Below are 24,975 nucleotides of genomic sequence, written 5' to 3' on the forward strand. Positions count from 1 at the left end.
ATACAAGTATTATAATTGTAATATTGTGATTAATATATCAAATATAATTTTGTTCAAATATGCATATACATCTAGAGAACAATGATTCAAATCAAAATTCCTATAACCTATAAATTTGAGTAAAATTAGCAATAATTAAGGAACATATTGCCACCCTCACTAACTGTGCTTAATGAATTGAGTTACAATCTTTTGGTAGTAGAACTTTAGTTTAAGTGATATTCTTTATATCTTCTTTATATATTCCTTGCTTTATGCCCCCAAAAGTATACAAGATAGACATTATGAATGAAATTTGACAAGTACTACAAGTTTCAAGTAGATGCTTTGACAATGGAAGCACCAAAAGGGCCTATTGGCTATGTACAAATGCTCATCTTGACTAGTAAATAGCTTTGACGTTTAATGTTTTGATTACTTCACCTATAGAGTATTGCTTAAAATTTAAAGCTTTATTAGCTACATGGGTGGATTCAAATAATTGTTCTAACAATTTTTTAGGCAATCCTTCATTTTATCCTCCTCTTTGACAATCCTGAGCAAAATGTCCCCATTCATTACACCTTCTACATTGTATCATGGGACATCCCCTGCTATCATACTAGATTTGGTTTTAAGGTGTATTATTACTGTTCCCCCTTCTATTATTCTAGTATCCACTCGGTGATGCATCCATGTTTGTGTTCCATGGGGGTGTGGAAGGTGGAGTAGATGGTTCTCCTTGTGTAAAAACTACTTGAGTGCTCTGTACCTTTAGGTTATAAGGACATTCCTTATTTGACTATCCGAACACCTCACATATATCACAAAATGCTTTTCTTGGATAACTAGTTGTGGTGTGTCCTTTCTTACAGTCTATACACCATAATTCCTTCCCTTCTTTTTGTATTTCTTTGCTAGTGGCCATTTCTTTCATCATCCTCATCATATCCTTTTGAAGTGCTTGGATTGTTTTGGATTCATCTCCTCTTCCTTATGAGCTCTCATTCTCATTTTTGTGCTTCCTCCTATTTGAGGTTTTTCTTTCACTTTCTATATCCATAGTACAAGTATAGTCATCTACAAAAGATGATGGTGGTACTACTTTCATTTTTCTATGTAGGGATAGGGTTAACCCCTCAATAAACAATCTTTTCTTTAACCCATCTCTTTTATTTTCCATTTTCTCAAATCAATTCTTTCATCCTCCTACCATAAGATCTTATAGATTTGTTCTTCCATTGCCTTGTTTGTATATTTATGTTACTATCTCATTATCGTCATGTAAGAGTCCAAATTCTTCCTTAAAGGTTGCACAAAGATCCTTCTATGTAGCTTTATTCCTAGCCTCCAAATCTGTGTACCAGTCAATGGTGATGCATCTTAGGGTGGTTGGGAATGCCTTTAACCACTCATCTACATTATTTTATCCATTAGCCTGCCACATGGTTATGCACATTTTACAATGTCATGTTGGATCCTCTGATCCTTCTTTTGTGAATCTAGGAAGTTTTTGCTTGTTTGTGGCCATCCTGGTTCTCCCAATCTTCCCTTGAGTGTTCCCTCATGATGGGATAGTATTCCCTCTTGACGAGATTACTCCTTGAGTACTAGTTTCTACCGAGATAATGTTCCCTCCTGACGAGAGCACTCCTTGAGTACTTGGCCTAGGTACTTCTCCTTCCTTCTGTAGTTCTACCTCTGCTTGACTAGATCTTTGTTCTTGGGTAGGATGATGCTCTCTTTGTGCTAGGGTTTCCAAGTTTGTCCACCCCTCCTTGCTTTCTAGTGCTTTTGAAATTTCTAGATTGGCTATTCCCCTTATAGTATTTTCAATAAAATTGTCTTCTATTTGGTTTGGCACTTGAGTTTGATTAATAGCACCTCTTAGATGGTGACACCTTTCTTCCTACTCCTTAGTATGTAGGATCCACCCTAGGGTTGTTTCTCCTTGGGTTTCTTCTTTTGGTACTTGCCTTGGGTCCTTATTTGGAATTAATGGCATGAATTATTTTATTTCCTTGTTTTCCTTGGATTTTCCCACTCTTGGAGTTCACGTGTACTTCTTTCTGCGAGGAGTACTTGTTATCTTCTTTGGTCCCTTTGTACTTTGACTCTTTCTTTCTCCACTCATCAAGTTTCTTGCAAGTAATCGAGGTATTTGTCCAAGGAATTTGTACACTGTTGGTGGAACAAAAAATTCATCTTGTACTATGCTCTGTGGAACCACTCTCTCTCTCTCGGGCTTCCCTTTGCACATAATGGTCAACATAAACTTCCCAGGCTTCCACTAGGTCTTATGTCACTTGATCTTCCCTTGTTATTTCTTCCTCTTCCCCGTCATTGTTTGTAACTTGTACTTGTGGTAGGAATGGTCTGCCTATTACTCCATCCAATTTATCATAAGAACTCCACGCTCAAACCTAGGCAACAACACCAAAATGTTGAATGGTTATAGTACAATATATTAAAGCATAAATTCACATTTCCAACATCAACATAAGAAATTATTGTTGGTATGTTTGTCGTTGCACCAAAAGCTTAAGCTATCAACGAACATCACAAGCACTAGACTTACCCAGATCCACAAGAGGTGGTTAAGCCATGTCACGAACCTCAAAGGAGGTGCTAACCACCAAGTCAACAATCTCCCCCTCAACACTGAGGGTTCTGCACTGACAAAATGAAGGAGACCTCTTGAGATTTGAACCTATGACCCAAGGCTCTGATATTTATTGCTGGTATGTTTGCTGTTGCGCCAAAAACTTGAGCTATCAACAAACATCACAAACACCAGACTACCTAGATCCACAAGAGGTGGTTAAGCCATGTCGCGAACCCTGAAGGAGGTGCTGACCACCAAGTCAACAATTATTACCAATATTGGTGAGGGAAGATAATATTCTTTATTTATTACCAAAAAACAACAAATAAATCATTCATGTTCCAATTTTCTTAAATATTGCTTAGTTGGTTAAGAAGACCAACTGACACATCCTCTTGCCACCTAACTACCCAAGTGGAATGTCCTCACTATTAGGGTTAGTTTGGGACAAGTAATGCCAAATAAATGTTAGAACTTAAACAATAATAAATCTAACTACACTAGTCTACCCTCTATTTTAAACTCCAATCGTAAGGACGTCTCTAGATCAGGCTTCACCAATCGACACATCCCCTCACCACCTAACTACTCAAGTGGAATGTCCCCACTATTAGGGTTAGTTTGGGACAAGTAATACTTTCCAAATATATGCTAGAACTTAAATAATAATAAATCTAGCTACACTAGTCTACCCTTTATCTTAAACCCCAATCTTAAAGATGTCTCTAGATCGGGCTTCCTAGCTCATAGCTACCTTGTCATCTTCCCGGGAGCGCACTCCTCAAGATTTTTCTTGGATGGGACATTCTCTATCTAAGGCTAATCACATATGCATATGTTGACATCATTAGAATATTTTGGCACATGGAGATTATCTATTGATTCCAGACCATGGTGGTCAAATGGAGATCTTAACATCTCACATACCTAATGCCTTGAGTCTCATTAGTCTCCATGGCGTCAATCCAACAGATTGACACAATACTATTCATTTCTCATCTAGCCATTGATACATGGTTACTCATCTCTTGCACTAGCATGATGACCATTTATATGAGAATCTCAAATCCTGTACTGGCACTATAAGATTTTATTTATTACTTATCTAGACATTCAATATAGGATAATAATCCCTATATTGAAACTTTGGAAGTTTTAATCAATTCCTCAAATCCATAAAAAATATATAGATATCTTGCAATATATCAATTATCTCTATTAATATTATTATCTAAACTAAAATAGTTTTCTAATATTCATAATATTAGAACTTAGACATATATATATATATATATAAAATGAAGAAAAAACTATATAATTAATCACTTTAGCTACTGAAGTTATCTTTTCTATTTAATAAAACATTACCTTTAATATCACATACTTTTTTTTTTTCTCAACCCCTATAATTTTGGGTCTTTTTATTTGGCTATGGTAAAAAGATTGAATTCTCCCTTTAATAGTAAACATTACTTTTCATACCATTATTGTCTTCCCTTTCTCTTGGATGAAGTTATTTGTCTTATCGAGAATCATTGTCTAATTTATAATCGTACCATGGACACCTACTCATTTGGATAGTGGGTTCCGTTGCATATGCTAGCCTCTTAGTTTTTTTTCTTGTTTTTCTCATGATTTGAATGTTATACATTACTTGATATTTTTGCTTATTTCTATGCACGCTGAGTTTTTTTTCTTCTTTTTCTCATGATTTGAATGTTATACATTACTTGATATTTTAGCTTATTTCTATGCACGCTGCCCTTTTCCCTCCTTATACCATGTTATATATTTTGTATGATGTGGTGGGTCGTGCCTTCCATACTCCTCATCAGAGTAAAAATACATCCACATGTCATTTTGGGCATTGTAGATAGATTGTACTGTCCCCTTGGGTATCTCTTGCATGGAAAATCAACGTGTGACATCACCTATCTTTTACAAATATTCCCAATTTTTCCCATGTCCAATGACTATTGACGGCTAAGCTGGCAATGATATTATGACATATAAATATATAGTTGACACTTCAGCTTAGGATAGTCATGCAATAGTCTTGGTATTATGTTCTCAAAACACATTGTTGATAGTTAGATTTATTAAATGAAATATTAAATCAATATTATAATGACCTAGAATGATATAGTTTAATAATAGAATTTAATATTTATTTTAGTTAATACATTGACATTATATTATGGATAGTTACTTAGTAATATTGATTAAGATTGTACTTGGTTGAATAAATGATTTATTATTATTATTGATTAAGTAATCAATATGTATATTTATTATTAGAGTAACATAATATAAATTTGGATATATTTAGGAGTTATCATACCAAGCTCATCACTTAGGGTCCGTTTGGCTGTGGGAATATAAAAATGAGAATAAGAATATTTATTCTCGAATTGAAAATGGGGTTATGTATTCCTATTCTTGTTTGGCTCACTCAGAATTTGATGCAGAATTCACGGACTCAAAAAATTATGTTTTCTAAAATTAAAAAAATTGGAATAGGAATACATATTCCTATTCCACCTATTTAGGTGGAATAGCAAATCCTCATTTTTGGACCAAAATTGAAATATGTATTCGAATTTTATTCCTATTCCAATTTCGTATCTATTCCACTTAGGGCCCGTTTGGTTGCTGGAATATAAATTAAGCATTGGCATTTAGAATGCTGGCTTTGGGATTTTGGAACTTGGAATCCAGATTATGATTAGAGAATCCAATTTGGGACTGTTTGGTTGACCAAGAATTTATTGTGAAAATACAGATTTTCTCCGTTTGGTTGCACACATTGGAATTGGAATACTAGCCAAAATAACATACAAAATATTATCATCCAGCTGTAGCATTATCATCATGCAAAAAAAACTAATACTTATTTGGTTTGTTGAAGTCCAAACATTTTTAACAAGTATAAAAAGATTAAGTCATATTGAAAGTAAACATTATCATAACGGATGAAGATGAGATTGTACTAATGGATACTAAAACTTTAATGACTCTTGCTCTATAAAAAAAATACCATTGATTATAATTCACATAATTACTGATATGAAATATGTATATTGTTCAAGTCTCGTTGAATGAATCCGAATCACAAGAATTGATGAAATAAGAGTTAGAAACATCCCATTAAAAATATATATATTTGTAAAGATCCAATAAAAAATTTGATCATCACAACATTCAAACTCACAGGTGCAAAGTCTAAATTTTTATATTAAATTTTTACGAAATCTTACCTGGAAACACTTTTACACCAGAAAAAAATCAATAGTGTAGATTATTTTTTTCCTGCATACAATTCATTTAACTGAGAAACAATGTATGTGAAAAAGTTATTTCACCAAATTTTTTTGCAGTAACTACTGAGGCGGATCAGGCAAAAATAGCCTGATAAATTACTCAACAGTGGCAAATATATGAGTAAGTAATAGCGGAAAATTTTCTCCCCATTTAAAAAAATTAAATTTCAAAAATTAGTGCAAAAAAAAGTGCTCCCAAATGGGCATCCAGAAGTCAAACCCAATCAAATTTTACTTTAGTTGAAATCCTCATTTTCAAAAAATGAGAATTAAAACGAGAATTCCAAATAACAAGTATTTGAAGGAATTTAGAATCCTTGTTTTGAGGGTCAAATGGGGATACCGGATTTCACTTTTTTTAAATTTCAATTCTGATTGTGCCGACCCAAACAATAGATTATAATTTTTTTAGAATTCCGAATGCCAATTCCATTCTAATTCTAGCTACCAAACGGCCCTTATATCCTGTTGCCAAACTGACACTATCTTTAATTACATTATTGTTTTGGTACTTCCTACACAAAGTCATTCCCTTTTCAATGCCTTCGTAATTTATTTCAGGTGCCATGTTGGCATCGGATTCAGCGTTTAATTAAAATAGAGCATTTTGTTACTTGAGAATTTGACAGTTTCATATACTGAAATTTTTATCCTACTTGCAATATAAATTTTGATTTAAAATGTTCACGCACAGTTGTGTCATGTTCCAAGGTGTTACACAGGTCCAATGGAGTTCAGGAATTAAAGATATACACGGCTTTTATTTATGATAGTGAAATACTAAATGTCTCTGATGTATCCTATTTGAAGTTTGAAAAATATTTTAAAGATATTTCCAGAAAATCAGATTCTCACTGGGGTATTGTATTCATATTTGTACTTGTCTATGAACAAAATTAAATTCTTGTGGACTACTAGAACATGTTGCCCAATTATTGCCATATTCTATGTTGTGTTAATAAACAAAGCTATTGTTGGATGCAGCTAAATTCCAGGGAGAAAAGATGTTGGGAGCTTTGCAGAAAAAATCTGCATTCAGCTTGATAAATCTCATTTCTTCATTGGTATGTTTCAACCTCCTTAACTGACCATTGACGCTATCTAAAATATAACAGCAGCATTCAAGTTGATTGTCTTCTCATTTTTTCTGGAGGACGGGTATGATCAGCATGCTGTATCTCATAGCTGATCACCTTAGTTTTGTTGCTCTTGATCTTTTTGTTCTTGATTTATTAATATAGACACGCAGGATGACATTCTAGGGCTTTCTAGGCATGCAAAGTGAATTTTTCTTGCAATGGTTCAAAGCTATTGCTGTTGCCAGAAGTTTATGCTTCTTCCGTTTGACAGATCCTTAGTTTCTTATGTTTTTATGCAGAACCATGGTCTCGGGTCAGAGGGGGTGATGCCTCTAGTATCAACACAGCTAAAAAGTCTATCTACTGCAGCTAAAGAGGTAAATCAAGCAATGATGAAAGTTAGATTATAATATCTATACCAGTTCTGCAGTAACTGAAGTGCATTTTTTGGGTGTTAACTTTTAAAATAGTGCAAAAGAATTCTGAAAACAATACTGTAAAACACTAATGAATAACAGTATCAGTGAAATGGTCGATTCTGACCCTGAAAAAGCTTGTCCTGGGATCAAGTAAACTGTGTTAATAGTCACTATAAATTCCCCTCGATATATTCAAAACTTCATCTATAAACTACTTTCTGCAGTTCCAACAAAAGATATGTATGGCCTACAATTTATATATTTCAAATGTATAAATTTAATTAAGTACAAACACTTTGAAAAGACTATCAAGTGCCTTTCGAACACCTGTACACATCATATGCGAGAGTATTCTTGAAACAATATTGTATAAGTCTGTAGTAATATATTTTCATCAGCATTTAAAGCTATTTGTAGATTCATCTATCCTATGAAAGCCTAGATCTATATAAGCTTTTCTCTATGGAAGACTCTAGGAATCAAAATGGGTAGCATCAATTCTCAAGGAAACCCTGCTCAGAAAACATCTCTACAAAAAAATATATAATTTTTTTAGGCAGACAACTCTTGGCCGAGCTAGTAATGCATGGATGGTCCTTGCTTATGACCACACAATGTGGGTTGAGATAATCAGTGTTAGCTAGCACAAAGCATTCAGTTGCATGTCAGCATAGTGAATGTGTAAGTATGTACCCCAGTTCCTTTCATCTTATCATTGGACACCTATGGAGTGAAAGATGGAAATTTTAAAATTGAAGTAGCTATTAAGAAAACTCTCAGTCAGCAAAAACTCACCAAGCCCCAAAAACAAACTTTGGAAAATTTGACCTAAAAAACAACTTAAAATTTAATTAAAAATACATTTTTTTGCAATTCAACAAGAAGATGCATCCAATGAGTTGATTAATGAGAACATGTAATAACCCCAACTGGTTATAACTTCTTCAAACACCAAGATTCTTTATACTTTAGTTGTTTGACATTTCGTCAAACACTTTGCAAGCAAGCTCTGATACCACTGTAATGACCCTTATCAATAGGCCACTAATAATCACTAATATTGAACTGTGGAATTTCGTCAAACACTTGGCGTGCAAACTAAATACACTGCTGAAAATAAAATGCTGAATAAAGGAAATTGTTGTGCAACAAATCTATTCAAATAACTGATGTAAAATAGTGCCAATATATTCATTCAATGATAACCAAATGCTTTATATATGTTATGCGATTTTCAACTCAAGGCATTGCAACATGACACATTACAAACAAACCCTTATTGGCTGAATACAACTGAGAATTTCTTACAATACAAACTGAAATGAAAAAACTTGGATTGAGAAAATGTTGGAGACTGAATGCTGAAGACAAAATGATGAAAATGCAACTCCAAACTGCCCTCCAATTTGCTGACTGTATGGCTTGCAGGTACAGCCGTACATGTATGGATTGGTACGACTCCTGGCAAAAATAAATGCTGGGCTGAAAGGTGCTGAAAATGATATAGAAATAATTGCCAGGCTCCAAGGAAAATTCTCCCAGAAAATAAAAATCAAACTCCCAGCCAATAGTGAGATATGAGTAAAAATGTATGTCCAGGCTGAAAATCGAACCGTGCTGAAAATGCCCAAATAAGCTCAACTTGAAGTAGCTGAATACCACTTCCAAAGTGCAACCCTTCAATGGATATTTCACCTCCTCAGTTATGCAAATCTTTAGGAGACTCCGTTTCTAATGATCAAATGACAATCTGCAGGCCAAGATGGCGCCGCAAATGCTCAAAGAGAAAAGTGGTGTAAATTCAAAACTCGGGATGTCCGAATAAGAGGCCAAACATTCTATTCATGCACTTTTCTAAGAAGACTCTAAGAACTTCTAGAAGTATCCATAAAATATTTTTTATGAAATCTCTTTATAATGCACTTTTATATTGAAGTAACTTAATAAAATAAAAAGTGCAACTCAATTCAAAATTATAATATTTTCGCCCTGCATAACACATAAAAATAAAAATATAATAAACCCCATCTCTCTAAGAGCAAATAAGACCATCCAATCCCCAAATAATCATCAGAATGACTCTCTCACCAAAAACATCTGCCTACGAGAGTCCATAATAGGCAAATTCACTGAAAAATAACATGTCACTAAAAAGGGGACATGACAGTCCGCCCCTCCTGAAATTGCTTGCCCTCAAGCAATCTCAAAGTTGGATGTTGCAAAATATCTTCTCCCTTCCATGTGGCATCCTCCTCAGGTAAATCTCTCCACTTCACCAACTACTCTCTGATAGTCCTCCTACGGAGCTGTCTCTCTCTGTTGTCAATGATGTACTTAGGAACAAGAACCAATTTCCCTTCATTATCCAATGGAGGAAGAACTGCTGAAGGCACAACATGCTGACCCAATGCCTTCTTGAGCCGTGACACATGGAAAACATTGTGCACCCTGCTGTCTGTTGGAAGCTCAAGCTCATAAGCCATCTCACCAATCCGCCTAATAATCCTGAAAGGGCCATAATATCTAGGCTTAAGCTTCTCTAACCCCCTCTTCTAGAGAGTAGACTGTCGGTAAGGCTGCAGCATGAGGTAAACCATGTCACCAACCTCAAAACTCCTCTCTGTCCTCTTCTGTTCTGCATACTGCTTATGCTGATTTTGTGCTTTGGCAATATTATCTCTGAGAGTATCAACAATGTCCTTGCTCTCCTGAAGCAAATCCCCAGCACGAGGAACTCTAACATCACTCATAAGTAAATCAACAAAGCTCGGTGTATTATAGCCATATAGTGCTTTGAAAGGAGTCATCTGAATAGACATGTGATAGGTAGTATTATAGCAATACTCATATAAATAAATCCATCTAACCCATGCTTTTAGCTGACTAGCCATGTAGTTCCTCAAATACCTCTCCACCCACTTATTTACTATCTCTGTCTGCCCATCAGTCTGTGGGTGGTAACTGGTGCTAGGTGTGAGCTTAGTGCCACATAAATGGAACACCTCTTGCCAAAAATGACTCAAGAACCTGTTGTCCCTATCACTCACTATGCTCCGGGGTATCCCATGTAGTTTGAAGATCTCCTTGAAAAAGACTTCAGCCACTTGCGTTGCCGTGTAAGTAGTAGTGATGGGAAAGAAGTGTGCATACTTCGTCAACCTATCTACTACCACATAGATGCAATCTCACCCTTGGGCCTTAGGCAACCCCGTAATGAAATCCATGGATATACACTCCCACTTCTTGTCAGGAATGGGAAGTGGCTGTAGGAGCCCTGCTGGGAATGTGTGCTCTTATTTGTTCTGTTGACAAACAAGGCACTCTCTGACATACTGCAACACATCTACTTTGAGCCCCTTCCATGTGAATTGCTCTCGTACTTGCCTATATGTTTTGAAGTATCTAGGATGTCCAGTTGTAGGTGAATCATGAAGTGCTCTCATAACAATACGCTTCACCTTCGATCCTGGGACTAAGAATATCCTATTCTTGTAGATAATCGAATCACCCACAAGTGTATACTTGGTATTAACAATTGTCCCATCAACAATCCCGGATGCCCATGAATCTCTAGCATACTCAGCAATGATCAAGTGTCTCTAATCCTCTGATATCTGAATCATAGCACTGAGATGTGTTCTACGTGACAATGCATCTGCTACCACATTCTAAGTCCCTTTCACATAGGAGATGTCAAAATCATAAGCCTGCAGTTTACTAACCCACTTTTGCTACCTGTCATTGAGATCTCTCTGTCCAAGGAAATGTCTCAAACTATTGTGATCAGTTTTAATGCAAAACTTACCACCCATCAGATATTGCTTGAATTTAGCCAATGCATGCATAATAGCCAACATCTCCTTGTCATATATATTGAATGATCTCTTTGGCCCACAGAGCTTCCTGCACTCGAATGCAATGGGGTGCTTGTCCTGCATCAGAACAGCACCAATACCCTCTCTAGATGCATCACACTGAAGCTCAAATGGCTTCGAGAAGTCGGGCAATGTTAACATAGGACATGTAGTCATGATCTCCTTGAATCTCTCAAAGCAAGCTTGTGCCTCAGGTGTCCAAACAAAGGCTCCCTTCTTCAACAAATCTGTCATAGGAGTTGCATGCCATGAATAACCACTAACAAATCTGCAGTAGAAACCACACAACCCAATAAACCCTCTCAATTGTGTCAGGTTCTTTGGAGTAGGCCATTCCACAATGGCACGGATCTTATCAGGTTCCACCCTTCCTCCCTCTGCACTAAGGATGTGACCCAAATACAATAGCTTTGTCATGCCCAAATCACATTTGGACTCCTTGGCGTACAAGGACTCCGACTGTAGGATTCCCAAAACTGTCTCCAAGTGCTCCATGTGCTCCTACCAAGTCTGAGTATATATCAGAATATCATCAAAGAAGACTAACACATACTTCCTCAACTGGTGACGGAAGACCCTGTTCATGGTGGACTAAAAAGTAGCTGGCGCATTGGTCAGCCCAAATGGCATGACCAAAAACTCAAAGTGCCCACAATGACATCTGAAACCAGTCTTCTCAATATGCTGCTCTCTAACTCTGATATGATGGCAGCCGGATCTCAAATCAATCTTCATGAAGTAACATGCACTGTAAAGCTCATCAATCAACTCATCAATTCGTGGAATGGGGTACCTGTTCTTGATAGTCCTTTTGTTCAGCACCCTGTAATCAATGCACATCCTCAATGTACCATCCTTTTTCTTCACCATCACAACCGAAGAAGCATAAGGAGACTTGCTAGGCCTGATGTGACCCATCGCAAGGAGCTCCTTGATAGTTTTCTCGATCTCATCCTTGAGCCTCTTAGGATGCCTGTATGGTGTAATCATCACGGGTTTAGCACCCTCCTCCAACTTAATGATGTGCTCAATACCTTTGTTTGGTGGTCTGCCAGGTGGGATGTCACTGAAGACTTTGTCATACTTCAGTCTCAATTGCTGTATGTCTGGATGATACTCTGTCTTATGCTGTCCCTCTTGTGTAGGCATGAGAGTACATACGGCTGCCCACTCAATGTCATCATGTCTAACTAACCTCTCCAGCCGTCTGAAGGAAATAGTCTTGATGTCTCCATTCCTGATGGCTCTCAAAATGTGTTGCTTCTCGTCCACTTCAAACTTAATCTCCATGTCCTTCAATCTGAAGGTGACCTCTTCCAATGAGCGCAACCATTCCATCCCAAGAACAATATCCAGATCACTCATGTTGACAACATGGTAGTCCACCTTGAACTCATAGTTGTTCAGGCGTAAGGGCAAATTTCTAACCATCCTGTTACACTTAAGAGTATAACCATTAGCAACCTGTACTCGTAGTCCCTCAAACTCCTCAGTCATAATATCACGACGTTCAACAAAATGTGCATCAATGAAATTGTGCATAGCATCAGTATCAACCAAAGTAATAACTCTCTGCCCTGCTAGAACACCACGCAGTCTAAAAGATTGTTCCTGTTGAATGCTAGACAAGCGTGCCTCTTGGAAGTGCAACTCGGGCTCCTCCTTGGTCTCTGGAGCTTCTGCTTCTGCCTCGAGCTCTGCATCACTATGATCAACCTCATGTCTAGAATTATTAGAATCCGAATCCTTGTAGTAAGCCCACATAACCCTGTTGGCCTTCCCTTTAGGCCTCATAGGACAATCATGATCTCTGTCATAGGGACCTTTGCAGTAAAAACATAGTTTCTTCCTGCGCAGGTCATTCAATGTCTCCATATCCAAAGGTGCAGTAGATTTACCCTTGATGTCACCTTTTTTGCCCTTGTTTTTACCAAACTTCTTATTGTCCTTGAATGAAGAAGTGCTCCTCGAGGTGAACCTGCTGGAGGGTGTTGTGAGCTCCATGCTCCGTGCCTTCCTCATAGCCTCCTGCAATGAAGGGGGACCGAATGCCTTGATCCACCCTTTTAGAGGTTCAGACAACCCCTCTGTGAATAGTATAACCAACCTCCTCTCGGACACGTCCTGCATCATCACTGATAATCTTTGAAACTCACTGATGTAGACCTCCAAACTGTCTGTCTGTCTCAGCTCTGCAAGGTCATGGAAGAAGACCTCCGGGTCTTTCTTATCAAAGCGCTCTACCAATCTATCAACAAAATCCTAATAGGATGTCACCTAATTATGCTGCAATGTAACCATACCATGCGACCACCAATCATGTGCTGCACCCTCTAAATGCAAAGTGGCATACTTGATAGCATCGGTCTCTGACATAAGCCTCAATGCTAGGAATGTATCTAACTTATGGATCCAGGCTTATGCTGTCATTTGTCCACTGCCATCGAAAGATGGTAAGGTGAGTTTGCTAGTAGCTCGTTGCAACTCACTATCCTGACCTCCTCTAGGCCTTCAGTTCTGCATGCAATTCCTCATGTGCTCTCTTCTCTGACTCAGGGAGCGAACAAAATTCAGCAACTCGCGAACATGTGGAGGAAGTGCGTGCCATTCTGCATCTGCAACTCGAAGATCATCTTGAAAGTCCTCTGGCATATAATCCTCTACTGCCTCCTGGGTTGCCTCTCTAAGGAATGTAGGACGTGTAGGCCTGTTTGTAGTCCATGACCTATGCCTAGGAGCACCCTGTGAACCTACTACACTCCTGTTATCCTGCTCTGGTGTCCCCCTATCTTGTTCCTAATTACGTCTGTCTTGTGGGTTTATGCGCTCCACCATGGTGGTGAGTGCTTGCAAAGCTTGAGCCATCCGCTCTTGTGCTGTAACCATTGCTCTGAAAAATTCTCTCGTTTCCTGATCCTCATTCCTATTGTCTCTTGGTGGGCTACGTTCTTGTCTGTCACCCATGGTGTCTGGCTGCCTGTCAAAATCTTGTTCCCTATCAAACAAAGTTTGCTTGCGAGTGTAAAATCTGTGAGAGCCAACCCCAGGTGGCTGCACGTGATTGCTAAACCCTCAGGATGACAGGATCTAGTTCTGATACCATTGTAATAACCCCAATTGGTTATAACTTCTTCAAACACCAAAATTTTTTATACTTTAGTTGTTTGACATTTCGTCAAACACTTTGCAAGCAAACTTTGATACCATTGTAATGACTCTTACCAATAGGCCACTAATAACCACTAATATTGAACTGTGGAATTTCATCAAACACTTGGCATGCAAACTAAATACATTGCTGAAAGTAAAATGCTGAATAAAGGAAGTTGTTGTGCAACAAATCTACTCAAATAACTGATGTAAAATAGTGCCAATATATTCATTCAATGATAACCAAATGCTTTTACATATGTTATGCGATTTTCAACCTAAGGCATTGCAACATGGCACATTACAAACAAACCCTTACTGGCTGAATACAACTGAGAATTTTTTACAGTACAAACTGAAATGAAAAAACTTGGATTGAGCAAATGTTGGAAACTGAATGCTGAAGATGAAATGATGAAAATGCAACTCCAAACTGCCCTCCAATTTGCTGATCGTACGACTTGTAGGTACAACTGTACATGTACGGACTGGTACGACTCCTAACAAAAATAAATGCTGGGCTGAAAGGTGCTGAAAATGATATTGAAATAATTGCCAGGCTCCAAAGGAAATTCTCCCATAAAATAAAAATCAAACTCCCAGCCAATAGTGAGATATGAGCAAAAATGTATGTCTAGGCTGAAAATCGAACCCTGCTGAAAATGCCCAAATAAGCTCAACTTGGAATAGCTGAATACCATTTCCAAAGTGCAACCCTTCAAAGGATATTTCACCTCCTCAGTTATGCAAATCCTTAGGAGACTCCATTCCTAATGATCAAATGACAATCTGCAGACCAAGATGGCGCCACAAATGCTCAAAGAGAAAAGTAGTGTAAACTCAAAACTCGGGATGTCCAAATGAGAGGCCAAGCACTCTATTTATGCACTTTTCTAAGAAGACTCTAAGAACTTCTAGAAGTATCCATAAAATATTTTTTATGAAATCCCTTTATAATGCACTTTTATATTAAAGTAACTTAATAAAATAAAAAGTGCAATTCAATTCAAAATTATAATATTTTGGCCCCGCATAACACAAAAATAAAAATATGATAAACCCCATCTCTCCAAGAGCAAATAAGACTATCCAATCCCCAAATAATCATCAGAATGACTCTCTCACCAAAACCATCTGCCTACGAGAGTCCATAATAGGCAAATTCATTGAAAAATAACATGTCACTGAAAAGGGGACATGACAGAACACAAAAGAAGCAAGTAGAGTTTAGATATATATATAAATGCAAAGTGGGTAAAAAATTGCATTCTCATGTACAATGCTGATGGCGGGAAGCAAAATAGTAAATAGTTTCTTTAAAACTAGAAGTAAATACATCATAGCAAAATAGTCTGAGAGTGAGTTTGAGCAATTTTGACCTGTTGGAAAGTAATGTTTGTTTTGGGTGTGAGTGTTTACCACCTATGGTAAACTAGATTAATGCATACTATAGTAACAAGATATAAGACATGTAATGCTTCAAGAACCATATATATATTTCATTAATGGTTCAAGTACATCATACGTCAATACATAAGATAAATAGTGATGATCAATTCTGAATGAGTGCTATCTCCCAACAGAAAGTGTACATAAAGATCCCAAAGGGGTGCGGCTCAACCGTTGCGTCATAATAGAATGCCCTTCGGTTACTAATTAACACCCTTAACACATGTTTAACTAATCCCAATGGCATAACACACTTTTGCCAACAACATCATCCCACCCAAAAAGAAAGTCATCTCTGGACGACAATATGCAAAATGTCTGGGACTAAACACAACAAAATAGGGATGATAAGACTACATAACTCTAACAAGAAGAAGGGGGCTTAGAAGACATCTCTGTAGAGTCCAATATCTTTTGCAGCTAGTAGACTTGATCACGATGAATCTACAAATTTGCTTGTGCTTGTGAATTTAGCTCCACAAATTCATTCAACATAATTGCAACCTCCATTGCCTTAGCTTCCTTCTTTGCATATGTTGCTTGACTCGCAGTCAACTCAGCTTAGGCCTCCTCTAACTATTTCTCAACCATGCTGTTGTCTTATAGGAGCGCTGCTCGCTCTGCTGCCCACTCTACCTGTTGTAGCTAACTAGATGACTAACTTCTCTCTAGACTTCTTTGCTGTCTGTCTAGACCTCTCAGCTGTCTCTCTATTGACCTCGACACGTCGTTGAGCATGGTAGGTGCCTTTATATGCCTCTAGTACCTCACGGCCAAGCCGGGTCCCAACTTCGGTTCCTTGGTCTAGTCTGCCATCATTTCCGATGTCTTAATTGCCGACCATCCTCTTGCCTCAAAGAAAGATTGAAAGTGTATAGGGCATCTCTTCCATATGAAGGCAAAAATAAGCTTCAACTCCTTCGTTCTGGTCATTGCATTATGACCAATCACACAACCCATAGCTAACACATCACTGAGGGTCTCAAGGACCAAGGTATGTGGTCACTCATAATTTGAACTGTAGACTATCTCTTCCTCTTCTGCCTATTCTATTTGTAGTTCAGCCTCTACCTCCATTCCTTGGGAACCTCTTCCTCTAGTTGCAGCTATTTCCACACTCGGTGTGGCCTCTTCTTGCACATCCTCAGATTGTGGTATCACGATATCTCCTAGTGCTGCAATGGATGATGCCCTAGCCAAGATGTCTTTCCTTCTAGGGAATGAGTGGAGGATCCCCTTGCTACAAGGGCAAGATGAAACTGTTGTCGGAAGAACTCACTGGCACAGTCCATCAATGGTGTGGGTTGCAATGTCACTGGTAGTATCATCTTCATACAACCAACTCTTCTAGGCTCAACCAGCAGTACTGTATCTATAGCCACCATCACCTCTGATCCAATCACCTCGAGGTGGACCTAAGGCTCTTGCGGCTTCTGTGATGGACTATCTTCGATCTCCACAATCTCCATCGCTCTAGTATCTTGAGCTATGTCTGTAGATGGCTGCGACGCAACATCACCTCTTGCCAGAATGACATCACTCTCACGAGGTATAACACTCTATGTCAGGAACGGTATCTGCTACCTCTGCCTCGCTTTCCATCTGTTGAACTACTACTATGGCGTCCCCTTTTGTAGTCACTGTCTTGGCTACCCTTGTAAGAACACCCTCTATTCACACAATTGTCGTCATCTCAGGGATCATGGGCACTGCCTTGGGCGGTGTTGAAAGGACTGCAACTACTTACTCCATTGAGAATCTCTCCGTAGTGATAATTGATAAAGTCATCACAATAGGTGTCCTAACTTGCCTCAAGGCAGGGATAGGAGTGCCGCTAGTACTCGGTGTCAAGTGCATTGTCGTCGACAACATCAGTGGTGCAAATAATAGGTGAGGCTTGGAAGCAACTTCCCTTCCGCTTGAGTACTCTCATCATCTGCTGAAAAACTTGTGCTCTTCGACGTCTCCTGACGCCCACTATCTGTGTCTCTGTGGTTTAAGCTTGTATCATGCCTTATGGGTTTCAAGCCTGTCGTTGTTCCTTCGGTATCCAAATATCGCCAGTAGAATACTGGAGGCTCCCCTGGTGCCAATTTTCCATCGGGAGGTGGCTAACACATCTCTAGGAATTTGATGTATGCGGCTTCCAGAAACAAGCTAATGGCATATTGGAGCATATAGAAGTTATGGTGTTATAATGTCTTGAATTCATACATCCTATTGGCTAACACAAATGCTAGTCGTAGACCACCCCATTTATGATGCCATTCATGAAAACTATCTGTGGCAACGCAATGTATGAAGCACGACTTGCTCCCATAAGCCTACACTTCAATACATATATTATACAACACATGGCCTCTCTTTAATGAAGTTTTGTCGGATTCCTTTGCTCCTTGTATCCTTTACTATGGAATCGAACTCTGAAGGAATGAGTTCACGAGCAATCATCTTGGTCCAGAACTCTTTTTGTTCCTGTGTTAGCTTTCGATTCTTCATTTCTACTTTGTGTCCAGCCCTACCCAGAATACCAAAAACCCTTGTGAAGTCTACAGCTTTGAATGAAACAGTAATAGGATGTTTCTGGTACTTGAATGTACTTTTCATGGTGTGCCCATTGAATGCTTGAATCATCATCCGTAAAATATTCTCAAAAGTTTGAACAGGGAATAAGGGCATCTAAATAGCCCAATGCATTCTGGCCCATTGCAATAACTGCTTTACCTCATCTGTTTTAGGTGTTTCCTGCCACCACCTTCGGTGCTTAAGCCCATTGAGTCCTTTGAACTGTATTGTGAGGTGTGACTTTTTCTTATCGAGAAGTTTGCTGAATCTTGGGTTGGACCTTCTTCTTGCTATTGGAAGTTGCTTCTTGCATTTGGCCTGCAACTCAAACTCATGAGGATAAAATTTTTGCTTTCTTGTCCATGCTTGAACTGTTTGCTTCTAATTGAACCTTCCATCGTCTCTTACTTGCTGAATGCATAACTTAACTACAACCGTTTCTTGTTTTGTCTTTATGTGAAAATATGGTTAGGGCTTGAGACTATCGTCGCCTTGCTTTCTGTGGTGCCAGTCGACTCCTGTTGTCCGCCTCTAATACTCATGGTGGATGTAGTCCTCTATGGTTGCACCTATTTTTCTTGCTCTAGGCTTGCTACCCTCACAACATACAATGTAGTTATGTTTCTGCAGGTTTTATTATGTCTCCACGGTTATTTCTCCTCTTATCGCAACACTCCCTTGCTTCCCGACAAACTTGGATTGTGCAAGTTTGAGCTATAAGGGTCTTCCTTTAGCGACGACCTTTTTTTTTCTTCTCTGTGCGGGGTACCTCATCTGTGGCTCTTCCCTAAGATGTTTGTGTGCTCCTTTCCAATGGACAAAGTCACAATTAGTCTCTACCCCAATCAATCCAACTACCATGCATAGATCCCTTACTCATGGCGCGGGTTGAGCCATGCACCTTTGTCTGCAATGCTTGAGGTTCAAATAAAAAATTGATCACTTAGCTGTTATGGCCGATCAATGACTATTCCCTATCGACTTCTTATATTGATTTGCCTCTGCAATAGTCACACCCAACGCTTCCACACCCGACTCTTCTTATATTGATTTTCCTCTCAGGTCTTTGTCTTTTCTTTTCTGCGGAGGCTCAGTGTTTTGTCAGTGGGAATTCGATGTTTTTATTTGGCCCTTCATACCTCTTCCGTGGGAGTTGTTTTTCTGCAAAGTGAACATTTTCCATGAAAGTTAATGTTTTCCACGGGCTTGTGATTTATTTGCAGTGGGTGTAAATCTTTTCTCGATTTTTGTGCCTTTTCTATAGGGCTTGGTGTTGCCCATGGGGATTTAATGTTGTCCATGGGCTTCTCGTGACGCTTGCTCGCAGATTCTTCTTTTCCGCGGGTCTTTTCCAACTTAAGCTCATATTTTTTTCTTAATTCCTACTTAAGTCTAAGTTAGCTGGTCTTGGCAGGTCCTCATGCTTCAAATGGTATACTTTTAGCTTTGAACCATTGACCAGGTCGGCTATCTCTTTCCTGTCCAAGGTCCACCACTTGATCACTCCATTATTGCCGACTTCGCATACCTTGTATGGTCCAACCCACTTCACTTTGAACTTGCCCAGTTTAATCTCATTGCACTCATTATACTTCAACACGAGTTGACCTAGGGTTAATTTAGTTAGTTTCAGTTGTTTATCATGCCATACACTTGAGCTGAGATATTTAGGTGGTCCACTGTGCCATTAATCTCTGTTTGTCAAGCTTTTTGAGATTGTACCCATGTCACCTAACTTGTTCTCGATTGTTGTCCTTAGGCTTGGCACCATAAACTCGACCGACACCTTAGCCTCTTGACCGTACACCAATTGGAACGGAGTTTGTCCCGTAATAACCTTATTAGTGGTGCGGTAGGCCCATAACACAGATAACTTTTCCTCCCAATCCTCTCCAACTCCGTAGGACTTATAGATCACCGATACCAATATCTTATTCGTTGATTCAACCTACCCATTTGCTCTCAAGTAGTATAGGTTCGAGAAGGAATGATAGATTTTAAACTCTATCTTGAGCAATCGGATGACATGATTTACGATGTGTCCTCCCCGGTCACATGTTAACTAGATTGGAATGCCCATACATAGTAATGATTTGTTCATAGATAAACCTTGCCATACTTATTGCTAAGTTGTTTGGTAGGGCTCATGACTCTACCCACTTTGTGAGATATTATGTCACTATGATGATGTACTGACACATTTGAGCTTTGCTTTCCTTTAGGGGCCCAACAAAGTTTAGCCCCCATCGTTCAAAAAGTTCTTGTGCATGCGAAGGGTTAAGCGGCACAAAGTCTCTCTTCAATGGCTTTCTCGCCCTCTGACAAGTATTGTAGCCCATAATCCATTCCCTAGCATTGTTATACAAGGTAGGCCTACACAACCCTGCCAGGAGTATCTTCCGCATTATTGAGTTAGGCCCCATGTGTCTGCCTGCGGGACCTTGTTGTAATGCGCTCACACTTCCTCATCCACGACACATCGTTGAAAGACTTGGTTGGGTCCCATCTTATACAACAACCCGTTAATCAACTGAAATGTTCGACTCCTCAACACAAGATTCCTCCTTTCGCTCGGTTGCATTTCTCTTGGGAACTGCCCTATTGAAAGGTATTCTCTATTATGAAGTAATTGGTAAATATTTTTTTGATATTAACAGAGATCGAGAGGTCAATATATACACAAGAATAAAATGATGTTTCCTTAGGAAATGATTGTAAAGAAAGAAACATTCTATTCTAGCTAAAAGAAAGATAAAAAAAGCTAATAGATAATTACAGATTAACTAATATTAGAAATATTCTAATATTTACAATAGATTACAAATAGATAACCATTAACTAATAATAGAAGCTTATCTATTATCATAATACCCTCCCTTAATGGTTAATCTATTCACAACACCAAGCTGTCCTCTGAATTTAACAAACTTATCAGGACCACAAGGCTTGGTGAGAATGTCTGCAGTCTGATCCGTGGTAGGAACATGCTGCAAGTCTATTGTCCCATCTTGAACCAACTATCGTATATAGTGACAATGAACATCCACATGCTTAGTTTGTTCATGGAAGACTGGATAGTTTGTTCATGGAAGACTGGATCCCATGTTAATTTGATAACGTCTTCATTATCGACAAACAAAGTGGTCGGTTCTGTTGGTAATATCTACATATCCCCAAGCATCCGACAAAGCCGAATGGCTTCACAACTTGCCTTGACTGTCCCTCTGTATTCGGCCCCTGTAGAGGAGAGAGAAACTGCCTGCTGCTTCTTACTGGTCCATGTGACGACACCAAATCCCAAATCGAACACATATCTAGAAGTTGACTTTTTATCGTCAATAGAGCTTGCCCAATCTAAATTTGTGAAGCCACCGAGTCTACGATTAGAACTTCGAGAGTAAAGAAGTCCAAAATCTGTAGTGCCCTTCAAATAACGAAGCACACACTTTGTTGTCATCCACTGATCACCTTTGGGAGTTGTCATAAAGCGTGAGATGTAGCTGACTGCAAAGTTGATATCAGGCCTAGTAGCAGAGAGGTAGATGAGGCTACTTGCTAGTTAGATGTATGTAGTATCATCAACGGGATGAGAATCAGACTTGGCTGATAACTTGAGACCTTTCTCCATGGGTATAGATGCAGGCTTGTAATCTTGCATATGGAATCTGTCTAACAAAGCCTTGGCATATTTGGACTGGGAGATGAATATACCAGAAGACTATTGCCAAACCTCAACACCGAGGCAACAATGCATGAGCCCAAGGTCAGTCATATCAAAAAATTTGCATAAATTCTGTTTGATTCCTTGAATCAAAGATGCCAAACTGCCAGTGATGATCAAATCATCCACATAAAGAACCAGAAGGATGATGTACAAATTTGACTTTAAAGAACTCCTCTGGAAGCCTTGATCCTTGAGGTACTTATTAATTTTTATGTACCATGCCCAAAAGGCCTTCTTTAAGCCATAGAGAGCTTTCACTAATCTAAGAACCTAATGTTCTTTATCGACAACCTTGAAACTAGGAGGTTGCGCCATGTAGACCTCAACGTGGAGATCGCCATTCAAGAAAAGCACTCTTGACGTCCATCTAATGGACCTTCCAGCCAAAGTGTGTTGCGATGGCTAGGACTAATCTAATTGTGCTCATCTTCGCAGTAGGAGCAAAGGTCTCCTCACAATCAATGCCCTGATGCTGAGAAAAGCCCTTTGCAACGAAACCAGCTTTGTACTTATCCAAAGTACCATCAAATTTGTATTTAATTTTGTAAACCCATTTGTAGCCAATGAGTTTCTTCCTTGGTGGAAGATAAAAAAAGACCCATGTGTTATTCTTTAGTAGGCTATGGTGTTCAAATGTCATGGCTTGTTTCTGTTGGAATTCTTTAGAATAATTTAGGAGGGAGGGGGGGCGGGGGTGAATCAGTTATGCACTATTAAAACTTTTCACAGCTTAGTGAACCCATAAAACATTTATCGTCATGCATGCAGCCATAAGATTACACAATCACTTAAAACTTGTAGGTTACTGTCAAATCAATTTGCAAAAATGTAAACATGAAACATAACAGATTCAATAACACACTTGACACAATGATTTACATGGAAACCCAATTTGGGGAGAACCACCAGTAACATGCTACTCTTTCTCGCTTTTCTAAAGTGATGCCGTGTGATAGTCCAACCCTGTTAAAGGTTACAATGCACACTATTAAATGTGACCCAGTTAAAGGATTTCAATCATCTTATTAGGAGTGAGCCTTGTTAGAGCACTTTAGACCATTCATTTGGAATGTCACTTGGTTAAAAGATTTACAAATGACTATTAGGCCAACCTTAATCCAAATATCTTAGGTTGATACAATTATTAGAGAGTAACAGTAAGGCTTGATCTGATAACAACTTACGACTCCATTTGCAGATTATAGATCTCTATTTCAGTCCTCCATTCTGCTTGGCTTTCACACACTTTAGTTCCGATAGCTTGTTCACCCTTCAAGTATCCATACCCTTAAGCCTTCTTGCTCAACTTGCCAATGCATACTCTTCACTTAGGTCACTGAATGAAACAATTCCCTAGACTCCTTGTCTTCCTCAGGTTCTCGCACATAACTTTTGTTTTTGATCAGCCATCCCTATAAATAGAGAATTAAGATATTTTGTTGTTCATTTTCCATCATCCAATTTAGGGTTAGGACATATTAGGTAGGATTCAATTAATTTACCCCTTATTACATTTCATCCCTTTCTAAAAACTTCTCCTTAAATTCTCTTTGAATTTGTCGCAAAACAGTTTACCATGGATTTTGTACCACCAGCTCATCAATCTTATCTTCCACATGGTTCACATAATCCAAGAAAACAAACTTGTCACCTCAGATCTATCGAATTCACTATCTTTCAAATAACGTTGTCACTCGGCATTGACTAGCTTCTGATGCTCGACACATACTGCATTGCTCGACATCTTCTGTAAAATTACTCGGTATGAACTAAAGTTTACTGGTGCTCCGCATCAACTAAACTTTTCTCGGCATCAACTATTTTACTCAGCATACACTAAAATAGACTTTTACTCGGCTCCAACTGATTTTCTGCTCGGCTTGTACTAATGTTGCTCGACGCCTACTGTCCACTTGGTCAAATTTGACATAAAAACTTTGTTTAACTTGTTCTTTTGAACTTGCTTAATGCAACCAATCTTTGCAACCTTAAGTAGATTATCAATGCACTATAATATCACTATCTTAGACGATAATTGTACTTCTTTTCATATCATAACTCAACCTTTCCTCTAGGTGCTATTGTTACATCATTTGATCAAATCCTCTTCATCAATCAAATAAGTGATAGTACTTAAATTATATAAGCAGTTGTTTTCCCAACAAATAGCAAGTTTGACATCAGTGACAAAACAATGATTGAAACACATTTATGACACTTGTATCAATCTGTTTTCAACAATCTCCTCTTTGGCATTGATGGCAAACCAAACTGATCAATCAAACTGACTTAGTTTAAATAGTAAGAGCAACAAAATACCAAAAATTAAATAATTCCTTGTATTGAAATCTATCCCTCTATCAACAACTTTCATCTTTTGAATAGGTTACAAAATTTGTTCTGTTCTGATCAACAAACAGTCAACTCATACTTGTGACTCCTTAATTATTTCTTATATCTCCTACATTATCTTCCTCTTACTAGGTGGATGTAATCAACATATACACTTTCAGTAGTCGAAATGTGCTGATAACAATGTCTATCTTCAATATCTCTTTTGATTAGTTACTATCTCCCTCTTTGACAACAATGTCAAAGACGTCATCGTAATATGTAGATATGAATTTCTTTAGTTTCTCTTTTTGTCACCTTGCTTGTGACTGATTTGTAGTTTCAGCTCTTTGATTACTTTAGGCAGCTCCTAAAGTAAGACCCAGTGCATCAATTTATAACATATGTCAATCAACTTGTTTGATGCAGGGTACTCCTCTTGTTTGTTAGATAGCCTTTGATACGGGTATCACCCCTAG

General features: G+C 38.4%; 1 protein-coding gene across 4 annotated transcripts in view; it reads left to right on the plus strand.

Annotated features, from left to right (window-relative positions):
• The first annotated feature begins 6,469 nt into the window (after positions 1-6,469).
• LOC149570351 (APO protein 4, mitochondrial-like) overlaps positions 6,470-24,975 on the plus strand; it is a 72,085-nt gene continuing 53,579 nt past the window's right edge. For 2 of the 4 annotated variants that reach the window (XM_089822992.1, XM_089822993.1), the window contains exons 1-3: positions 6,470-6,763; positions 6,889-6,968; positions 7,283-7,360. In XM_089822992.1, the coding sequence (XP_089679118.1) occupies positions 6,909-6,968; positions 7,283-7,360 (138 nt within the window). In that variant the 5' untranslated portion in view covers positions 6,470-6,763; positions 6,889-6,908. The remainder of the gene's footprint in view (positions 6,764-6,888; positions 6,969-7,282; positions 7,361-24,975) is intronic. The other 2 variants (XR_016362923.1, XR_016362924.1) reach the window with 1 other exon arrangement.

The sequence above is a fragment of the Cupressus sempervirens genome, chromosome 3 (genome assembly GCF_028749045.1).
Source record: "Cupressus sempervirens isolate cs-2001-9-10 chromosome 3, ASM2874904v1, whole genome shotgun sequence".
In the NCBI taxonomy this organism is placed as follows: domain Eukaryota; kingdom Viridiplantae; phylum Streptophyta; class Pinopsida; order Cupressales; family Cupressaceae; genus Cupressus; species Cupressus sempervirens.